Below are 22,630 nucleotides of genomic sequence, written 5' to 3'. Positions count from 1 at the left end.
TCAAGAATTTTTTCTTGTCGTGTTTTCCATGTAAATGGAAATTTCTCCTTTAATCCAAAAAACCGCCATGATTCTTTATTTTCATTTTTCTCTTTACTACATACCTTGCTACACATTAATAAAACATTAATATACTTAACAAAAGGTAACACGAAATATTTATCCACATTCTTATGGATAGTGAAAATTTGAAACCTTCCTTTAAGTCAGATTTCAGCACATTTTTCTAATTCTCTCAATGTATTTAACTGCGTTAAGCAGTTGCTTAAGCAATTTTGTTGCTGATTAGGTTGAATTCTTGTCGTTGATCATTAACACTTTAAGCATATCGTTGCTGCTGACTGATGCTTTCTCCTTGTTCATCAGCTTTATTCTGAACTGCTTCTCCATGTTCCATGTAACTATACATTACTTCCATCAAATTTCTCATTTCTTTTCTTATTTTCTTCTACAACTTTTTTACACTCTTCTTTAATTTCTTAATCTCTTGTTGAAGGGTATGTATTTGTTCTTTATTTTCTTCACATGCCTTCAGAGCACTTTCTAATTTAGGTGTTAAGCTTTGTATCTTTTGTCTTGAAATAGAAAGTTCGAGCCTTTCTAATTTTTTTACAATCTGTGTTTCCCTTGTTATAATATTGTTGTGTAAGTTATAAATAGTACTGCTATTTGTAGTTTCTTTTTCTGCTTCAGCTACTTTAACCATATTTGATAACTCTTTGTACAAATCTTGAATTTGGTCATAAGCACTATTAATGCTCTCTTGATCAGTAGCATCTTTTACATACTCAATATCATACATATGTTTGTAAAGATTTAGATACTTTTCTATTACCTGAATAACATCTTGCTTATCTGAAGTCTTAAAAGAAAAAAAATGGTAAAACCGTTTATCCTTCTGAAGTACTTTGGAGTCCCACCATAATCCTATTTGCCACTTTTCATTGAAATCTTTTATTAGTTCTTGCATTTCATCCTTTTTTGTTTTAGCAAATTCTGTAACATCTTCAACTGCTTCTTTTTTGTAAGCTAATTGTCTGTCTTGACTATCCGTAGTGCCTTTAAAAATAATACACAATCTACCTTAATCTACATTGAAAAGTAATACTAAAATTATACTTGAAATAATTTTTTCTCAAACAGGAAAAACGATAGTAAAAATATTGTTTTACTTTATGAACATCACTAATTCTTTGGAAAAATAAGTTTAAAAATCAAGTTTGCAACAAAACATACCTTTCTTGACCATCGTACATATATTTGTGAGAACAAGCCGCGTAAAAATCAGATTGTGGAAATAAAAGCTTCAAATTTTTGCAACAGAACTAACCAATTAGTTCATATGTAAATGTGGTAGTTTGAATCATAGTGTCCGCTCGTCTAGTGAAAAAGCGCTGAAGGGGAAGCCCCTACCGCCGAGTCATGCGCAAGCGCGCAGCCATTATGCCTCATTCACATGAGAAATATCTTTGTATTTCAGGAGAAAAGAAATTTTTGCAAATAAATGCTTAGTCAGATAAGTGAGGCGGTTCATTCCTCAACGAGCACGATTAGAAACTCGGTTGTCGAAATAATTAATCGCGTTGAGCCTCGGATGTGGGGAGTAGCACAAGCTACGCTAGTCGCGCCCATTTTCTCCCCAGGAAAACGTTGGCTGCCTTGCCTACCCGACGAAAGAAGAAGAAACGCTATTGCCCATGCCATTGCCTTGTGACCTGTTCGAAGCGTCGGTCGACATCTCATTGTCAGACAATAAAGTCAGATTTATTATTCCAAAACGTGTATCTTCTTTAGCGACATAAACCGTCTGAATCAAGGCCGAGTAGGACGGCATCGAGGATTAGGTGGACGACCGCCTAACTAAATACAGTATTGCCTCGAAATAAGCAAGTGGCTCGGGACCGAACAGTTGCTTATTTCGAAGAAGGTTGCTATTCGGCTTGACTTTGTTCTCGAAATGGGACGATAGAGAACGCGAGAAACGAGTGAGAGATCCGAGGTAGCGGCAAATCATAAAGTGATCGGCCGAGCAGCGATGTTATTTTTTGAACAAGGATAGAATATAGCAAGCCCTCTCATTCTCGCACTATGCTTTATTTCGAAGCAAATATACCAGACTGAGAAAGCATTATATATATTCCATCCTTCTTCTACTAACCGATGTCACTGCTCAGTCGAGCGTGAAATTTAGTATCCTAAACATCGGCTTCGCGCTTTCATGGACCTCTCACTCATTTCTCGTACCTCTCACTTTGCGGGCGACTTCAAACAAAGAAGAGGGGATAGCAAGTTGCTTATTTCGAAGCAGAGACCACTTGCTTATTTCGAGGCAATACTGTATAGTAAAAGCTGGATATGGATGTGTATGCAACGAAAGATTGGCTGGATACATACATGCAACATCGCTATCCCCTCCACTTGGGGGGATCCCCCTTACCGAACCGAGACGCTCGACGAGGAAGCCGTGTAATACGATCCGAACCGTTATATCGGTGTGACTAAACTAATTCAACGATAAAACTTTTTTATTTTTAACTTTTTCTTAATGAAACTTTCACTAACGCATTTGTGAGATTTTTCTGATTAAAATGATACCAAACATAAGGCAGGCCGTACACCAAAGATGCATCAAACACGCAACATGCAATATGCAACACGTCGCATGTGGATCTAGTCGTAAGATTTTACAGGACCGTGGCCGAACCGATAGCGTGTATCCAGTCTAATTTGCACCTAGTGCGGCGTAGAACCAAATTTAAGTCGATGGAAACGTGACTAACTACGCTCAGTTCACTCCTGTTTCAATCCAAAAGCTTTGACGGAGTGGTAGCGATTTCATACAAAATTTAGTCGGTGGAAACGGTTGAAACAGATTCAAAATAGATAGTGCCAATCTTTACTTTTTATTATTCAGGTACCAAAATGAAAAATAATTATCTTTCTCGTTTCTCGTGTTCTTTATGGTCCCGTTTCGAGAACAAAGTCGAGCCGAATAGCATACCTGATCCGTAATAAGCAACTGGCCAGACCCGAGCGTGTTGCTTATTTCGAGGCAATCCTGTAGTCTTTTGTCGGTGTTGTAAGATGAGTCGTGGTACTTACGCAATCTGAAATACCGACGTCGTTTGAAATCCAATTGGTATGGTAGAATGTGAGACCAAAATAATTTTACCTTTCCTGGTACATACACATTTCAATAGTGCTGATATCTTATTCTATTCTCATTCTATAATATCGTATGTGACATAAAAATGATAAGGGAGTACTTACTTACAAATAATTTGCATCTCTTTAGAAAATTTAAAAGAACACTTTTCAGGAATGTCAAGTGTAATTTTTAATATGAGGAATTACACAGGAAAGAGACCCGTATAGTGTAAACAACGTATATGCTTTTTATTTCAATATTGAACATTCACTAATGTGTATACAATATAATATATTTGTATGTATAATATATAATAATAGTAATAATAATATTATTTATGTATACAAGTACATCGTTTACGTTGTTGCTGTTAAATGTATACACGCATACGTATGCATTTAATCAATTAATCGGTATAATTACTCTAACGTTTAATTCATTAATTAATATATACTGTATACCTCTATCGTTATCTAAATTGTGTGTCGATTAATACAGCCCTTAATCAATTGTAATAATCACTTGCTTTTGTTTTTTCGTGGATAAAATCTCGTCTTGTTTAATATATATATATATATATATTTTTACACATACACGCGTACAATTGTAACATATTTTTTTTTCTTTTCCTTATACGCACGCGTATGTACAGAAATTCCCTGTATCTTATTTTTTCATGTTCATCTAAAAAATTACCTACTTCTATGATTTTCATTATTCAACTAATTAATTGGTAAATTTCGTCTTTCTTTCGCATTTACGGTTCTTTTCGTTTTATCACAATTACATGGTATTATCGTGTCGAACGATTGTTTTTCTTCCGTTTTTTTAACGCTTCGCAAATTGTTGTTCTTCTTTGCCTTTATTAACTTAACTTCAATTTTCTGAATGAAACAAATAAACGTGGTAAAATTAACACGTTTTCAATAAATACTTTTTTAAATTAATATTGAAAGGCAATAGAAGGACTGCAATTTTGTCAAAACGAATAAAGAAAGAAATTGGTGAAACTTATCAAGTTATTAAAATTTGAAATAAAGGCGAATGAAATCGATAAAATTTTACCATTACTCGCTTTGTTAATTTCATTTTTTTTATTAATTTTCACAGCTCGATCAATTATTTATAACTAATTATCATTAACAATATTGGATAGTGATCGCTTAACAATCATTTTTATTGCTATTATTTCGTTCATTGACTCGGGATACTGTGAGAAATGGCGCTGAATAACATGTTTAATTTTGCATGTTAAATAGTATACCATAATCTCTACTGTTAACATCTTAAATTAATATCTAGCAACAATTAGTTATTAGTTCGTGATAAATCAATGTCGAAGACAATCTATTACTTTAATAAAATTAAAATATTTTTTATACCAGTAACTTTCTGACAAAACATCCTAATATTTTTTTTATAACAAATAAAGAACTGCATGGATTAATTCATAAAAAGTACATGCATATGTAGTATTTAAAAAAACGGGGTTGATATCTTCATCATTAAAAGGCAATTGACATCATTTATTTGAAATATTTTGTATAAATAATTATTTGAAATAAAATGAAATAATTGTCTATTGAGAACGTGATCAATGATTTTATTATACAGTTTCACGTAATTAGAATCATTTATACAAATTCTCAATAAAAACTATCAAACTTTTCAATATTTTTAAAAGGAGGTAGAAAGTTAACACCATCTTATATGTTTACACTAACAATAAGTTATTAATACCTACTGTTTATAATTTCACTCTAGTTATAATAAATAGTATACTACGCGTTTATACATGTGAACATAATGACAAAACGAAATAGTTTTAATATTTTTTAATAACAAAATTTAAAATCATTTAAAAATATATTTTAATATTACTTAATTCAATTAAATCAGGAACGTTAAATAGGAACAAGTAAGGTGGTAATTAAATAAAAAGACAGATGTTTAAACAAAATAATCCGTGAATTTATTAAAAATAACACAGGAAAGAATAAAAGAAATGACAACAACAAATCAGGACAATGAAGCCGCACTAACCGGTTAGGACGATCATCTAATTAATCAATTAGTAAATCAAGTAATCGTAACTTAACTAGTAGCTTATCACAACCGCGGGTACTTCTCTTGTTTTTTCGTTTCTTTGCGTTCTTTTTTTTTTTTTCATTTTAAACTTTCAAGAGAAGACCATTGGTATTGCCATCACTTCAAGTTTATCTGTTTTTTTTTTGTTTTGTTTTTTTTTTTGTTTTTTTCACGTGGGTCGAATTGTACCGACCAAGCTTTATATCTCTTTAAATTCATTTTACTTTCAATTCAACGGTAGAAATAAAAATGTCGTACGTGTAAATTAATATATCATTGCTCATTTCGTTGCTGTAACTGCAAAGTATTTTTCATTGATTATGCAGATCGTCTGCTTCGTTGCATTATATTATACAAATAATTGTAAAATTATATGAAATACTTTGCAACCTTAGAGATCTAATTTTGCAATGAAACAATATGCTCAAAATTAGAACAAAACGACGGATCGCAAATTATTTTATTTAAATTGCCGAGATAATTAACCCTTGGACGTTAAGATAACAATTGAACTTCGGAAACTTTCGATTTCCCAACTTTTAAGCCTCCAATTATTTATTTGAATGTCACTTCTCCAAGTCGATTGTTCTAACGTTAAGACAATTTCATTGATACGAGTTCTACCGTTGATTCGTCACAAGATAACTTATATTTTTAATTACAATACTTCGACGTACAATGGCAAAAAATGTATTGCCGGTAAATAAAATTTCTCGGAGAAGCTTTCTTCACAATTTTCCCACGTGACGCAAACGTTTCGACTCCTTTTATCTCTCTCGTGGAAGCTGTTTCTTTTTTCTCATGGAAACATTATGAATTTTGTTTCGTAAACAATCTTATAGTTAACAATTGGCTCATTCGAAACAGTATTAATTTTCTGCTTAAGAAACAATAATAAAGATAGAAACAAGCGATACAAGTTTTGAAATTCTACTGAATCGAATGTTTTATTCAAATAAGTAACGAAACAGTATGAAGGAGTCAAAATCAATGTTTCTCAACCAACAAATTAGGAAATGAAAATTTATTATTGAAGTTTCATGTTTAATTTATAAAATTTTTCATCTGTGGTTGAGAAGCACCGTTATGTATAATTATGTATAGTTGATACACATGAACCTACATGCGAATGAACACCCATTTCCAGAATGTCTACGTATTGTTTAATTAATTATACCTTTATATAAACAAATAGCAGCTCCTCAATTTATTTCTTCGGTAATAAGCATTAGATTCGTAAGAAAGAAACCGTAAAATATTCAAATTATATAACAATATGTATAACTCTTTGTTTTTCTACTTATTATTGAATAATTTTCATATTCACTAAAATTGTTAATAACAAATTTGAAATTTTTCTTTCTTTATTCAACTTATTATGTTCAAGTGTTTCACCAGGTTTAGTTTTTCAATTATTAATAAAGAAATAAATTAACGAATAATGAATAGGTTTTTCATTAAAATATTCGTTTCGTATAAATAAACACTGTTACAGTAAATAAATATTTATTATTCCTATCTGTCTTATCACACGGTAACTATGTTAAAGTCTTTCTTTGGGGAAATAAACCATGAATTAAGGAATATAATTATTTATGCATCACCTTAGTTCGAGTTCTATTGTTTTTAACACGAGATTTAAAAAACTTTTCACATGCCACGTAATTCTTTAGGAAATTGTTAAATCTTCTATTTTATTTTTTTATTTTTTAATGTAACAAGTCAAATATGAGAAATTAAATGACATAAAAGAAAAATCGACGTAATTCAATCAAAAATACTTGATAGTCAAATTAGGTATAAATTTTTGTTTGGATGGGGTTTTAAATTTGTACAATTTTGAATCTGCAAACTTCTAATGTTATTTGTAATTAATCAGCGCCACTTTCCACTCTAATTGGGGATACAAATTGATTAAGAAAATAGTTTGGTCGACGACGAATATGTATTCGTTGACTTTCATAAATAATTGGAATCTAAAAACATTCAAATATTTTTTAACCATCATGCATTTGTTCCTACGAATCTTTTATTTGAAAATTTTCATATTTTTCTACTTCAAAATATATTTAAAAATTTCTTTAAAAAAAAAATATTTTCACTTGAAATTTCACCGATTAATTTTTTTAATAAAGCAAGCTTATTGCGGAATGTAAGGTACAAAATTGATACGTAGTTACAAATTTTAAAGCAACAATCAAATAACTTAATTAGACTTATAGACAGTGATTTCTAAATATTTCTTATTTTGAATTTTATATGAAAAACAAAATGTTTCACGTGAAAAATATAATTTGGAAATATCACATAGAATTAAAATTAAAAAAGATATTTTTCTACGAGAAATATAAAATAATTTTTCAATTGTAATGCGTGAAATTAGAAAATAACAAAAATTATTTTTTTAATTCCACTAAAATAAAACCATAAAATATATAAAATTTGAAACTAATGATTCATTAATGATTAATTAACATGTCGTTGACCGTCACATTTTCTTAGTCGATTTGAATTAATACGACTAATTAGATACATCTACTTAGGCTTAGATAATTCTATGTAAGGCATGGAGTATGTCATTTCGTTATCTGGTATCTAGATTATTCGTATATCTGTATAAATTTTTTCTGTTTGTTTTCTCACACACGCACACATGTGCCCCTTTTTCCCTCTATATTTGTGTATTTATATTTCTTTCATTAACGAAAAATTCGCGCTTTTTCTTGGTCGCAAAGTTTTTCTATTTTTTTCTTCATTATCTTTCATTGTTAATTTTAAAATTGTTTAGCAAAAACTATTCGAACCCCTTTGTTTTTTTTTTTTCTTTACTTTCACTTAGGTCGAAATGGATTTCAGTTGTCTTATCGAATCAAGTATAGATAACCCTCCTATAACATTACTTGTGAACACGATTTGAAAATTAGGGGAATGCTTCTATAACGTAAATATCTGTTGTAGATCATATCACAATTCTAGTTATCAAAGACAGGAATAATTAATTTTCAAATTTTTAATTACGGTCTTCCAAATTGATACTGTAATAGTAGTAGTATTAGAAATAATATTTCAATAAATTCGAAATTTCAAATTTTAAGCTATCTTACATTATCAATATACATAATAGAAATGTTGTTTGGAGATATTTGCACCCATTTTTAAAAGTCATAGGGTACGTACACTGAGTCCCAGCGAAGTTGCCGCAGTGAAGTTGGCTACACATTCACTAACACATTCACACCGCGTCGTCGGCACCTCGCCGATCGGCTCACCGACGCGGCGTGAATGCGTTAGTGAAGTTGGCCACGCATTCACTCACCGACGCGGCATGAATGCGTAGTGAATTTGTAGTCAACTTCACTGCGACAAGTTCAATGCAACTCAATGTATGTACACTCGCGATCCAATAGCACTAATAATAATCAGTATTAACATTATTTGTTAATATTAATCAAATAATAATACAATTTTGTTTTCGTAAAAATGACACATTCAGATTTTCATGTTATAGGAAAGTGATCTATAATAAAATTGTTTACTCTGATGATTAATTTCACCCTATGAATGAAACCTAAAATCGTTTGTATAATATTTTGGCTAGTATCGAATGTGTACGCGTATGTGTTCAATAAGGCGATTAATATCAATCGCGTTACCATGATTTTCCATGAAAATCAAGAAAAACATAAAATGTAGACGACGAACAGCTAACACCTTTCCGCGTTTCCTATATTCATCTAGAGTAAAATTCCCGCGAATTCTCTGCCCTAAGTAAATTAGCTCGTTGATCAGTGACTAATTTAACGATTACCTCATAATCAATAATTAACAATTGTAATTAAAGCTCATACGGACGCGTTGATTAATCATTTGTTAATTATTCATTATTAATGCAACCATTCATCACAAAGGTTTCTTTCGTTACCTCTAATCACGTAACAATAATTATTATTATAAATCACAATATATTATAATAACAATTATTGTTACTAGTAATATTATTAATTTATTTACAAATCATTTTAGTTTTATTAAGAAACATAACAATTAGAATACCAACAACAGAAAATAAATTTTTTTATCAATAATTTTATACAGAAAGAAACGAAGAAAGGTTTTAACAATTAATTAATTTAACAAAATTTTGTGGCAAAATTCCTGAACTACAAATTACAGTTATCGTTTACCAAATCAAAAATAATTTGCGCGTTTTTTGAAAAATTTTTATAAAACATATTGCTCGAAACTTTGTTTTCTTCTCCTGTTTTATTTGACTAGACATTTACAAGCAATTTACGTCTGTTCCGATGGTCAGTTAATGACAGTAAAAACGAACTATTTCCTCGAATAACTTTCATTTAAAACGTACGAATGTTCGAAAACATTGTTCGAATTTAAAGATTTGTTTCTTTTTCCCGCGGTAATCTTCGAATACTACTCACTAGTTTAGAAAATTTATTGCTAAGTTCATTATCTTCTTACGTGTAAAATTTCTGTTCAAATTTTCAACGTCGATATTTCTTTTTTTTTTTTTTGTTACACAATCAATCGATTTTTTAATTGCATGACTTATACGAAACTTTTAATACTTTGATAAACAACAGACAATTAATTAAAACAACAATGTTTTAATTATTAATAATCTTATCTATACATTTTACTCTGCAACGTTCAAATAAATAATGAAAATTTTATCTATAGATACAACAAGAAAAATTTGTTTAAAATTTGTTTAAAATTTGATAAATCTGTTAAATTGTAAAAAGTGCCCGAAATGCGTATATTATTTCTAAAAGAATTTCCTAAAGAAAAAATTCACATAGGTATATTGCACTAGTTATCAATAAAACGTCTAAAAAATACTTTTGTTAAAACAGTTTACCGAGATCGATACATTTTAATTTTCAAATTTATTTAACACGCCTGCTGCAGATCACGCTATATCGCGGGCTGAATACACGGGGTTCAAACGTTGTGGCAAGCAGCGACCGACCTGCTTCTCAAACTTAATATCGAACGAGTTAAGAATTAAAATTGAATAACAATATCTTCTAACGCGTATTTGTTAGGCCTCGCGTTACTCTATAAATATTTTATTATAGGCTTTGCTTACTAATTACCAATTATCTAACAATAATTAATTGCACTTTTTTCTTTCCAATATACTAATTACACGTTTCTGAATAAACATTAATTTACATAAAATATCAAATGCAATAAGAATATTCTGATTTCCCAAGAAAAAATTTAAACAACGTTTCGATCTCAGTAAGAAAACGGAAAATTAATTAATTAATTAATTAATTAAGCAAATAAAATAAAATTTAAATCATGAAATTGATCAATCGATTTTTTCCCCGTCGAAATACCATGTTTCGTTTGTTTAAACCTTTCATAGGCCCTGTAAAAATTATTTAACTATTTATGTGTGTGTATATATATATATATATGTATATATATATATATCTTTTATCTATATTTATATACATATACATATATGCATATATATGTACATATATATATATTATCACCAAATCAACAAATAAATATCCTAAATATATTAAATATCGTATAATATATGCTCTCCCAACAAATAATATATAAGTTCTCATCTATTCTCGTTAATAATAATAATTCAATATAATTAATATATGCATGCGTATGTATCTGCATACACCTTTTATCTCTGTATGTGTGTATACATATACATACACAAAATATGAATTTATTTATTCATTCATTTATTTATATTTATATTTATATTAAGAAATGAATATTATCATTTCTTTAATTATTCCGTTCATTTGTCTACTTATCTGTTTAAATCTTAGGCGTTTATCTATACGAAAGTGACTACCCTTGTATTCCGGTAGTTTTTCTTTTTTCTTTCTCCTTTTTACCGTTATTAAATTTTTGTAAACAGTTGCGTTAAATTGTTACAGAAAACTAGCGAGAAAAAAAAGATAGTAATTGAACTTTTAATATGATAAACAACAAATAAAATTAATATCGTTAAAAATTTTTGATAAACTATTTACAAACGTGATAATAAAACAATGTCTGATTGAATTAGAAATTAAATTTCTTTAAGATAATTTAAAAATGTGAATAATTAAAATTCAACTTTTATTTCTTCAACATGTCTGTAATATAAACATTTAACTAAACGAAAGATACGTTTCTCAATATATTAAGCATTAATAACTCTGCCTGTTTTCTTTTTTTGTTACTAATCTTGGTATTATTTGATTTAATAACACCCTTACCGATTCAACATTCAACTCTTCCTTTTTTTTTTTAAGCTTTCATTATAAAGAAACATAAATTGTATTAGTTTTTCTCCCTAGTATAAAGTTAATTAAAAATTAATCAGGCATAAATTCAATCCGTTCCTTTATTATCCTAATTAACTTGTTTAATGCCTTTCTAAGGGGTCGCTAGTGCTATATCCGTTTACTCTTAATAATTAACGAAATCTTCTTTCGTTAATAATAAGTGGTTACGATTATTATTAACGAAATTTTCCTCTGTTTTTCTACCCTTTCCCTTTTGAAAATTTTACATCGTTTCACGATTTTTCATTCCGGTCTTCTTTCGAGGATGGTTTTATTCAAATATGCCGCGTTCATTTTCTCCCTTTCTTTTAGTGTTTTTAAACCGACTTTTATATCCAATATTTTCCGCTAAATTATTTATATTTCATCCGTTCTTGCAAGTTACTCCCAATTAAACTCAACAGTATATTTCAACATTATTAAATCTGCAATTTCGATCGTTACTTTTTGTATTCTAGGTTAGAATTTCTTTCTATAGGCTTCAAAAGGGTTCTTCGCCAGATTCCAATAGCACTAATTAATTTAAGTCCAAATATCGAATAAATCGAACATATCTGAGATTATAGGCGTCAGAGAAACGATTCTTTTAAAAAATTGTACACCGTCTACCTTACTTTGTCATCTCAACATATAGTATACTTTACAATTTACAACTAGACGTGTGCAAGATCCTGAACTTAGCCGAGATCGAGTAAGAACGGCTAACTTCGGGTGAGATCGGACTCGATCCTACCAAAAGTATGTATTCCCTCCGGTCCCGAAATTCAGATTCTCGCAACTTTACTTACAGCTATCCGTTGAACCAAGGAAACGTTTCTCTCATTTCCATACTCTCAAAGATATTCCAGATCCTGGACTTTACTCGTTACATATACCGATCTATAAAACTTAACAAATTAATCCTACTATTTCATGGTTCCAATGTAGATAGAATGTTGAAAACAACTCAGTTTGTCAACGATTATTTGGACCTTACAGCTGAAACTTTTAAACAATTCAATTGAGGTGTATGAAGGCTGTATACGGTAACAAGGCATGGCCAGCCTAATTAATAAGAGTCATAGTTTAACGTGTCGTTGAACAGGTGACGGCGAAGAAAGGACGAAGCGGAAAGGATAGTCGCTAGAAATCACCAGAGTCAAATGAACGCTGCGATGTTCTTCGAAAATGGCTTTAGTTGCACGTTCAACGCACCCCTATAACCTTTCACTTATCCTCTGGATTTGCTCTCGGTAATCTTTCTGTTTCCTGTCTCTCACTGTGAACAGATATCATCAACCTTCCCAGATTTTTGTTTCTTTCTTATTTTTCTATTTAATCGTTGCTAGAATGTAGATAATTCACTTTATAGAAGAAGCAGTGATATAGTAACCTCCTTCTAATTAATTGACCCCCTATGATTTTTGTATACATACATACATATCTGAGACAGTTATCTAGCGATGCATCGTTCAGTATGGTTTTTTTTTCTATAAATCGTGAGCGATACTTGCATATATTAAAAATATGCATTTTTTTCCCATGTTCTTTTTATAGTAAAAGGGATAATAGTTGAAAAAATCATAGAATAAAGAGTAAAATTAAATTGTACTCACCAAATGTATCTAATAGATTTCATCTTGAGTGCCGTCGAGTTTTCTTTGCACTTGTAAGCCAATACTTGCTTTACACTGCTCACGTCCACTGTGGGAAACCTCGATGTCACATAGGCTTAAAAAATTTCAATGAAATATATATATTAATGAAATGCAATAAATCTGATACTACGATAATACTAGTGACCACTGTTTTCGAGGAATAATTTAAAACTGGTCAAACTTTGTCCTAATAGGTGTCAAATATTTGTTAATAAATAATCCTTGATGTGTTTCTCAAATTTCTGTTAGATTATTACTATGTAAGACGACTGCGCGTGCGTGTGTGTGAGTTCTTCGTCTCGTATTTCGTGAGATAACGGTTTGGGTCTCTCGGTCCGCCGCACTTCATTTTAGATCGTAGAACAGTAAGGACTCTGCCAAGATTTGTACGAAATAAAAACAGCATATTTGTAATACAAAGAACGATTATTCGTTTAATCTTTTCGCCCTAAATAATCCAACAACAATTTCCAATATTCATCTATGCTTTCTTAAATTTCCATTTGTTGGAATAAGCGTTCCTCGCTCTTTCCCTCTCCACTGTCTTCCCCCACCAAGGCGACTAGCGTGGTCTGCGCTTTGTAAGCGCTAGACGACTGTATTTACGAGACGAGTTTTGATGCAACTTATACTTTTGTAATTTAAAAAGTTCAAATACAGATACGTAAATGAAGATATACTCTGCGTTTTATCATTCACGCGTCCAGAATTCCCAAACCATTCCGACACCATTATTATCAAGTACTTACAGTAAAACCTGGATAAATGTAAGAAAGATTAGGACCCAAATAACACTGCATACAGCCAAGGTATCGATTTTATGTCCGAACACATTGCATATATCCAGCCGAGGTATCGATTCTATGTTATTTGTTTTATTATTTATTACAGTCAATAATTCCGCAGCTCAGAAATATTCTGAACTGAACCGTGGCAACAATAAGTTTATGAATCCATTGACAAGTTTAGTACTTTGTTATAAATATTTAATAAATAAACATTATTAAAACTATATCGTGTTTGGTCTCATTTTAATCAGGAAAATCTCACAAATGCGTTAATAATCATTAAGAAAAAGTGAAAAATAGAAAAATTTTATCATTGAATTAGTATTAGTCACACCGCCGATATTGCATTTCGGATCATATTACACGGCTTCCTCATCGAGCGTCTCCGTTCGCCAAGGGGGATCCCCTCACGTGGAGGGTATATGTAGCCAATCTTTTCTTGCACTTATTCAGCATTTACTCATTTACTTTAACCCCCTATCAAAATCTCGGGTACCCGATATTCGGATCGGATTCTGGAAAATGCTGGTATCGGGTATCCGAAATTGTTAAGTTCTCCTACTTCTAAACTTTCGACAACTCGACTTAACCCGGATCGACCTTAAGCTGGGTACAGAAGAGCGCGCCACGGCTGCAACGCGGCAGCAACGCGGCATGGAACGAACGTATGTACTGTGCGTTGCAGCTAAGTTGCCGAGCACCCACAAACTGAACCGACAAAGGGGCAAGGGGACTGTGTGTTCGCTCCACCTAATCCCCTCCAGGGGCCCGTAACTTGAGAAGTGAGCGGCCAGATTGCATAGGCGTAAAATTTCCATATTCGCGGAAGATACATTTAACTATATAAACATGCGATTTTTTCGGGATATTAATGGATTTTTTATAATACTCGTTCTTGACAACAGTTGTTATTATGCAAAATTTATGGAAATTACATTATGAAAAGTGTAAAAACTCACCTGTTTTCTTAATAATGTAAACCCTGAATCTACCTCTACGCTAATGCATTCAACTCGCCGCTCGCTATCGCTTCATCTCATTCTGTTTCAATGTCTGTCCTTGGCGACGTTCGTCACGCGATAGATTTGTGGATGTAAGGGCCTCAGCCAATAAACATAATACGTGTGACTGGAGGCAGGTCAACGAATTTGATTGGACGGCAACTTAGCTGCAACGCATAGTATTTGGGCGAAGTTTGTTTGGACGGTAGCGCGAACATGCCATGCGGCAATACTGTAATGCCGCACAACGAACCAATTTCTGTTGGTCTTTTGCGCGAACACAAAGGGGTTCCTTGCTGCAGTGTGGACAGTTTTCTTCGGGTGTGCCGCGTTCGAGCCCAAGTACCGAAAACATTGAACTGATGGCGAATGCGCGTTGAAATTTATGGTTCGTTCTATGCGCGGCGCGTGTTCGTGGTAAAAACGAAACACCGTGCACAGTTTGCAATGCCTCGTTGCTGTCGCGTTGCAGCCGCGGCGCGCTCGTCTGTACCCAGCTTTACCAGATCCTACCCGGGGCCAAACCGAACCGAGTCGAGTCGAGTCACAACGACCCAACCTGACTCGAATAATGCAGACACAAACTTGACCTGATATTTTCGAATTTTCGTACACCTCTAATATCAATATTTATTTGACATGAAGTTAGTAGACAGTAGCGATGTGCAGGTAGCCGATATTACGGGCTCGGGCGGGCGTCCGATATACGCGTGCAGTCGGGTAGCCCGACTATTTCGCGTTCAGTCGGATACAATCGGGCAGATTCGGACGAGCTCCCGCGGGCCGATTATTAATACTTGCAATTCGTTACAAGTTTTATTTTTCCATATAATAAAAATTATCTTACTCCAAAATTCCATATAAAACCGATTTTGCACATGCTTATTGCAAATATTAACAAGTACTGTTAGTTGCATTGAACTTGTCGCAGTGAAGTTGGCTACAAGTTCAATGCAACTCACAGAGTTGGGTCGCAGCCCGCGAGAGCTCGTCCGAATCTGCCCGACTGTACCCGACCGAACCCGAAATAGTCGGGTTACTCGACTGCACGCATGTATTGGACGCCCGCCCGAGCCCGCCCGATGTTTTCCGAACCGACCCGACTAGTCGGGAAGTCGACTCATTCATTAGTCGGGCTGCACATCACTAGTAGACAGGTATGTGCATCTAACAGTGGTCCAATAATTATTTATATTTGAAAAAGGCTGTAGTTCCGAATAAGACCGGTCGCCGATCAAGATGAAATTTCGAGGGGTAGGGGGAAGGGGACGCCAATATAAAGTGGTATCTTCGGCTTCCTATTAGTTTCCGAGATATTAATTAAAAACTTTCGTACAATATATAGAATTTTTCCTATACAGACGCAACTAACACTACCGTCTACGCCAGGCCTGTCCAAGTAGGGGAAATTACTCCTGGAACACATGTTTTTGGTCCCCTTCCAACGTTGCTCCTTCAAGTGAGTTGGGACGGTTCCGACTACCGTCTCTCCGTCTTTCCTACCGTCTTTGGTAGTCGGAACCGTTCCATCTTACTTGAAGGAGCAGCGTTGGAAGGGGTCCCAAAACATGTGTTCCAGGAGTGGATTCCCCTACTTGGACAGGCCTGGTCTACGCTGTAGCAACCGTCATCCTCAAGTGTTGAACAGCCGTTCACACCATAGCGATATCGGTTTCCGTTTCTATAGGGTATTCCATGTAAAATCCATTTTTTTAGTTACATTACGTTATGTTTTATATTTTATTACTAATTCTCAAGGAATTAAACACATTTGATTTATTCGTAGGTTAGGTTAGGCCAGATAAATTTCCGGCCGCCGGAAGGCGGCCGGCATCGCTACAACCGTCGTCGTATCTCCAAAGTTTTGAATAGAACACCCTATAGATAGTCAGGTTGGAACCCCCGCTGTGTCAACAGCTATTCGACACTTGACGATGTCAGCTTACTACAGCGAAGACGGTTGTGTTAGTTACGTCTGTATAGGAAAAATTCTATGTATTGTACGAAAGTTTTTGATTAATATCTCGGAAACTAATAGGAAGTCGAAGATACCGCTTTATATTTGGGGTCCCCTCCTCCCTCCCCCCTCTCCCTCAAAATTTCACCTTGATCGGCGACTGGTCGTATTCGGAACTTCATCCTTGAAAAAATATTGGTAATAATACTTACATATGATAGCCTGTACCTTGGCTTTATCTAGCGCAGGTTTCACCGGTCTTTCAGTTGCAGTTCCAGCCCGACTCCATCGTTGTCCTGTGACTGAACATGTGGCCAACTCAGTGGGGCTGAATAAAATTGCTGCCAGACCACGAGTCAATTTTCTGTAATCACTCCATTTCACAGCCCTTAGTTGTTCCTCGCAAACTGCTATCCCTTCCCCCAAGTGCACCTAGCGATGACAGGTGTTTGTACATAGGCGAATGACTTAATTACTCGAACGATTACTATGCATAATTGCTAAGGCAAATTTTCATTCAAGAGGTTGCTTTTAATATGAAAATAACATTTAAAAAAAATATATAAGACACAATGGTACTGTATCAATCAAAGTAGGCTTTCTTAGAAAAAATGACGAGGGTTTCCAACATTTTTATTTTGACGATATTAATATTAAAAGTGAATTAGAAACAGAATAATATAATTTTTTGAGTAATTATAGTCACTCTTGGTAACCAAAGGGTTAAAAATATTAATGCTAGGACTAGGTATTCATTTTCATAAAATTTCAAACTTCAAATCAACACGATACAAGGGTTACTTTATAATATTTATACGTCATCAAATGATGCCTGATATTCGATATTCTGAAATTGAAAAAATTAAAAAAAATGAAAATTACCACGCCATCGGAGGAAGATTCCTCGAAACCACGGAAAGCAGGCATCGCAGCAGGAGGTGTAGTCCTCATATCCAAGGGTAGCCATTCACTCCTCGAGGGTGAGTTGCTTTGCATCGATGGGGATCCATGTTTTCCACCCCTTGTTCCAAGCCGCGGCCTGCCGCGACGTACCCTTCGACCTAAAGTAATATTCAAGTGATAAAGTAATATCCATGTATCTATATTTTCATACTTCCCCTTCTGAATCTAGAAATTCTTTAATACATTACTTTAAAATTAAATAATCTTAAAATTGTATAATATTTGGATTGGTACCTATTACCATAGTTCCCAAAAAATTCATTAACATTACAGAATGTAATGTAAGTTCCACGTTCTTAGTTAATCTAACTGTTTTTATCGTGACTGTACAATTCTTCACTTTTCTGTTTTTATAAAATTATTAACATTACTTTACATACAGTTTTCCAGTGAGATGATTTATCCAAAAATACAAAAAGGTTTCTAAATGTAGAGAAAAGAAAATTCAAAATAGAAAAAAAAACTTCTTGCTTAAGAAAATAGTGAAGAGAGAGAAAGAGGAAGACTTAAAAAATATAGTTCCTATTTCACAATATCTGTCCCACAGCAAATCAATTAATTGATTACTGGGAATTACATAATATTTAACATTTGACATAAAACGTATCTTTCTTATTTTATTAAATACTTCATTTTTAATCACTCGTTAACTCAAAAAATGAATTAAAACGACAGTTTTATTTAATATTTCATCTTTTTACTTTGTAGGCTCCTTATTAATTTTTTTGAAAATAATTATGACGAATATAAAAAGCATGAAATAACTATATCGAGGCTGACGTACAAATTTGAATATCTTTATTCACTGATATCTTCTCGTTGACAATTAAAAGATCGCATACAATTCACGCAAATTAGAACACTGTTACGGATACACGATACCAAAAACCATGAAGAATTATGGTAAACAAATTCACGTACTTGCACGTGTATGCATATCAATGTTCTAATTATGCTAGTTACCTATATTAAATACCTTTCAGAAACAGATTTTTCTTTTCCAAGAAAAATGTTTCTCTATGTATTGTTTATGTTTATATTTTAAAATGGGAGTTCGACCTGATAGAAAATTTTAAAGGAAAACAGAAGCGCTTAATCTTGGATTTACATAAATTTAATTAATTTCTTTCATGATGTTTTATATGCAACAATCGTGCAATGTGTTCCTTTAAAAACAAAGCGATATTCTTTTAATATAATAATCAATTATGTATATGTATGTATTTGATTTTTGAATTGTTCTTTTTTTTTATTCAATTTGCAAAGAACTGAACGTTACAATATAAGTTTCCTTTAATTGAAAAATTAAAAGGTCTGCATTTTCATTTTTTATTATAAGAGGAATAATTTTGCTAATAAATAATTATGATACTGTTTCAAGTTTAATACTTTAATTATTACAATTGTGGACACCCATTTATGTCACATGTAAGTATAAATACTGTTCATCTTTAATTCTTTATTTTATTACAAAGATTCATAACTACAGAGTAAAAAAAATTTCGATTTAATTCATTCAATTTATAATTCAATTATATAATTACTTTTTCCAATCATAAGAAACAAGTGTAATTATAAAATCACATTCCTTTTCTTTATTTATTTAAGGTTTCCACCATTAGCACTTATTTCAGTAAATAATTAATTTTTGAAATTATAAATTTTATAAAGTATCAAGATCATAAAAGATTATTTTTTGAAATTAAAAAAACTTTCCTATTACAACATGAAAAGAAATAAAGTAACAAAAAAATATGTAACCACAAATAGCATAATGTGTTAATTTCTTTCTGCTATTTACATGTTAATGAATAAAATGTGTCCAGGTTTTACCAAGCATACGTAAAAGCGTCACAAATCGAATAAAAAAAACATGATCATTTATTGTTACAATTTTTTTACTGAAAATTAAATAAAAATAGGAACTTGAAAAAACACAAAATTTGAACATTTTGTTACCAATCGGCTGACAACAAAAATTTGGAAACATTTACAAAAATTTTGCTATCAAACAATTGATTAATTAATGAAATAATTTAATATGTATCACGGTAACTTTTGTTCCTTAATTAAAAAATCGACCAAGGAAATGATTAAATTATTTAAGCAATTCAATATGTAATCGATAAAGGAACTTTATCAATAAATTTCTGAACCATTTGCAGTCCAAAAGTTTTGATTAATAATTATCGCATGCATCTATTTTAACAATAAATAATTAATTATTGCTGAAAATACAAAGTTTCTTGCTTTTCTTAGTATCGCACAATTGTCTTGTACAATTTTTAATTATTTATTGTTTACAGGTCTGTAATAATTCTTTCCTTTTGTATAATTAAAAAATTAACACGTTAGGAAAAATACATTAACACTTTCCTGTCGGGTAACGTAGTACTACGTCTTTTTAATATTTCCTCGGTTTTCTCGGCCCGCTCTGAGTGTACGATCTGAAGTTAATTTCTCCCGCCAGTAAAGTGTTAATTACAAAAATTCACATAGTTCGTTTTTGTTATAAATAATACATTTTACATTTGACTGCAAACGGTTTGTAATGTTTTCTTCCTTGTTCTATTTTGAAAGTTCAATCTGTACAGATAATTGTCCACAGCAATTAATTAATTATGCAATTATTATTGAAAATAAAGGTTCTATAAGAAATTCATTCTATGTTTCTATTACCATAAAAGAAATAACTATTCTACTTTCTAGAAAATTTCTAGAAAAACGTACTTCCTTTTTCCTATATTAAATAAAATCACAAGTAAGTGGATAATAATTATGACCAAACCAGAAATCGAATTAATCATAATTATTACTTCAACGTAATACTTATTTACTACTTATCACATGTATTTCAACCATTCGTCAAAAAATAATAATAATAAGGAACACTTAAATAATATGCTCAGAACACACCATAGAGAAAAGTGTTTTTAATTGTTTAATAAAAACAAATAATTATCCACTTACAAGTGTATCTATTTGCTTAAAGTTTAATATAAATAAAAAACGAAATATACACATGACACGTTTGCTGCCAGGTCCGAGAGGCTGGTCAGTCGCTGCGTGCCAGGACATTTAAACGTTATGAATCTAGCCCGCGATATCGCGTGATCGAATATTTAGCATTGACAATCCGGCACGCGATAACGCGTGGTCCGATATTTAGCAATGACGATTCAGCATTCGATATCGCGTGACCGACAGCGAACGTTTTACAAAAGATAATTACAATTATCTGTTCAGAATAACTCCTAAGTACAAAAGCTTATTTTTTATTTGTTGTTGTTGATTTTATAGCGAAAAAAAGGGGGGCAAAAGCGGTTATTCAGTCGTTCGCGATGAATAGCTATGAATTATTCGTATTCTGTAAATAACTATGCTATATCACTCGGGACAGTTTATAATAATAGCTCCTAACAAATGATAAATTCACTTGGATTTAAGCGTGAAAGATTTCTACACCAGGAACGAGAAAATTCGAAGCAAATTCATTTAAAAGTGTTTTTTTTTTCTTCTATATACATGCATGGTTTCTTTTTTTTCTGAATGAGAAAATACGTCAAAAATTTCAATTCCAATTTCATTTTATTTTCGTTCAATCCTCGTAGAAATTTTAGAATTTTTAAATTTGAACGACTAATTTGTTGGAATTTTTATTGTTTTCATTTTATGTACCTACTGGATCGAATTGATTCCCTAGATCTTTTGCAAAAGATTTCTTGATCCTTTTGAAAAATAATTCCATCTGAAATTTCAGATTTTATTTCTTTTTTTTTTTTAAATACTTTTTATACCTAATTCGTATTCAAAGATATTCTATGCTATATTTTACATTTTTTAATTCTTTCCTTTTTTCTTCTTCGAATTTTCGCTGAAGGAAATTCAACACAATTCTTTTCCCACTTTGTTTTGCAAAAAATCCAGAAGTCTACTTTTATCTTCGAATTCTCGGTAAAAATTCTACAATCTAATTTTTTATGATTTTTCAGTAAAAACTTTTGAATCTAATTATTCGTTATTTGTTACAAAATTTTCATGAAATACGATATTTGCATTAACTCCCGAAAAAACTATCAAAGGCTTAAAATCGAATATTCAGAATTTGTCTTTTGAATATATATTGGCAAAAAAATGACAACCCTAACTTTCTTCAGTTTCTTTGCAAATATTTTTCTGCAAATTGAATTTTCAATTAATTTTCTTTTTCATTATGCAATATTTATCATAAAGCATCGAAAGAGATAAAAATTGAAACACTTTTGTAAAAATTCATAACATATTTCTTTGTTCTTTTTTTTTTTCTAATTCTCTAGACGCTAATTTGCCAGTTTCATTTTTTTTTTGCAAAAAATTCTGAAGAACGGTAGCCTCTACTTATTGCAAAAATGCTTAGCTTTAATGTTTACAACTAGTCCAGAAAAATTCTGAGGAGATCTTAGCATTTTTCGAAAAGTTATTAGCGCATAAATGTAGCGAATTAATTTGCAATACCATTGCTTATTTTGTTCAATTTGCCAACTAAAAGTCTGAAGCGAAAATGTCGAAAAATCTAACGAATGGTACTCCTGTTTTTGTTTTTCCTTACGAAAATTCTTACATCATAATTTGATTGATAAAAAAAAGGATCTCCTACAGTAAATTTGCAAAAAAGTTTTATCATTTTGGATTCTCGTTCGGTAAATCTGTTTTCACTGAAATTTGCAACCAGGTTTC

The 22,630-nt window shown here is 31.8% G+C and overlaps 2 protein-coding genes across 2 annotated transcripts in view; both read right to left on the bottom strand.

Moving 5' to 3' along the window:
* Positions 1–433: 433 nt before the first annotated feature.
* LOC117610599 (uncharacterized) lies at positions 434–1,619 on the bottom strand. The gene is made up of 2 exons (XM_034338177.2): positions 1,237–1,619; positions 434–1,059 (listed from the first exon to the last, which is right to left on the bottom strand). Exons 1-2 carry the CDS (start codon positions 1,247–1,249, stop codon positions 449–451), a joined length of 624 nt encoding a protein of 207 aa, XP_034194068.1. The 5' UTR covers positions 1,250–1,619; the 3' UTR covers positions 434–448.
* A 3,744-nt stretch (positions 1,620–5,363) lies between these two features.
* Positions 5,364–22,630, bottom strand: part of LOC117610626 (uncharacterized) — a 34,532-nt gene continuing 17,265 nt past the window's right edge. The window contains exons 7-10 of the mRNA XM_034338236.2: positions 17,834–18,012; positions 17,164–17,383; positions 13,164–13,278; positions 5,364–12,826 (exon numbers count right to left, since the gene is read on the bottom strand). Coding sequence (XP_034194127.2) covers positions 12,775–12,826; positions 13,164–13,278; positions 17,164–17,383; positions 17,834–18,012 — 566 coding nt within the window. The 3' untranslated portion in view covers positions 5,364–12,774. The remainder of the gene's footprint in view (positions 12,827–13,163; positions 13,279–17,163; positions 17,384–17,833; positions 18,013–22,630) is intronic.

Source organism: Osmia lignaria, chromosome 7 (genome assembly GCF_051020975.1).
Source record: "Osmia lignaria lignaria isolate PbOS001 chromosome 7, iyOsmLign1, whole genome shotgun sequence".
NCBI classification, from domain to species: Eukaryota; Metazoa; Arthropoda; class Insecta; order Hymenoptera; family Megachilidae; genus Osmia; species Osmia lignaria.
Note: the sequence above shows the minus strand (reverse complement) of the source record. Positions and strands in the feature narration are given on the sequence as shown.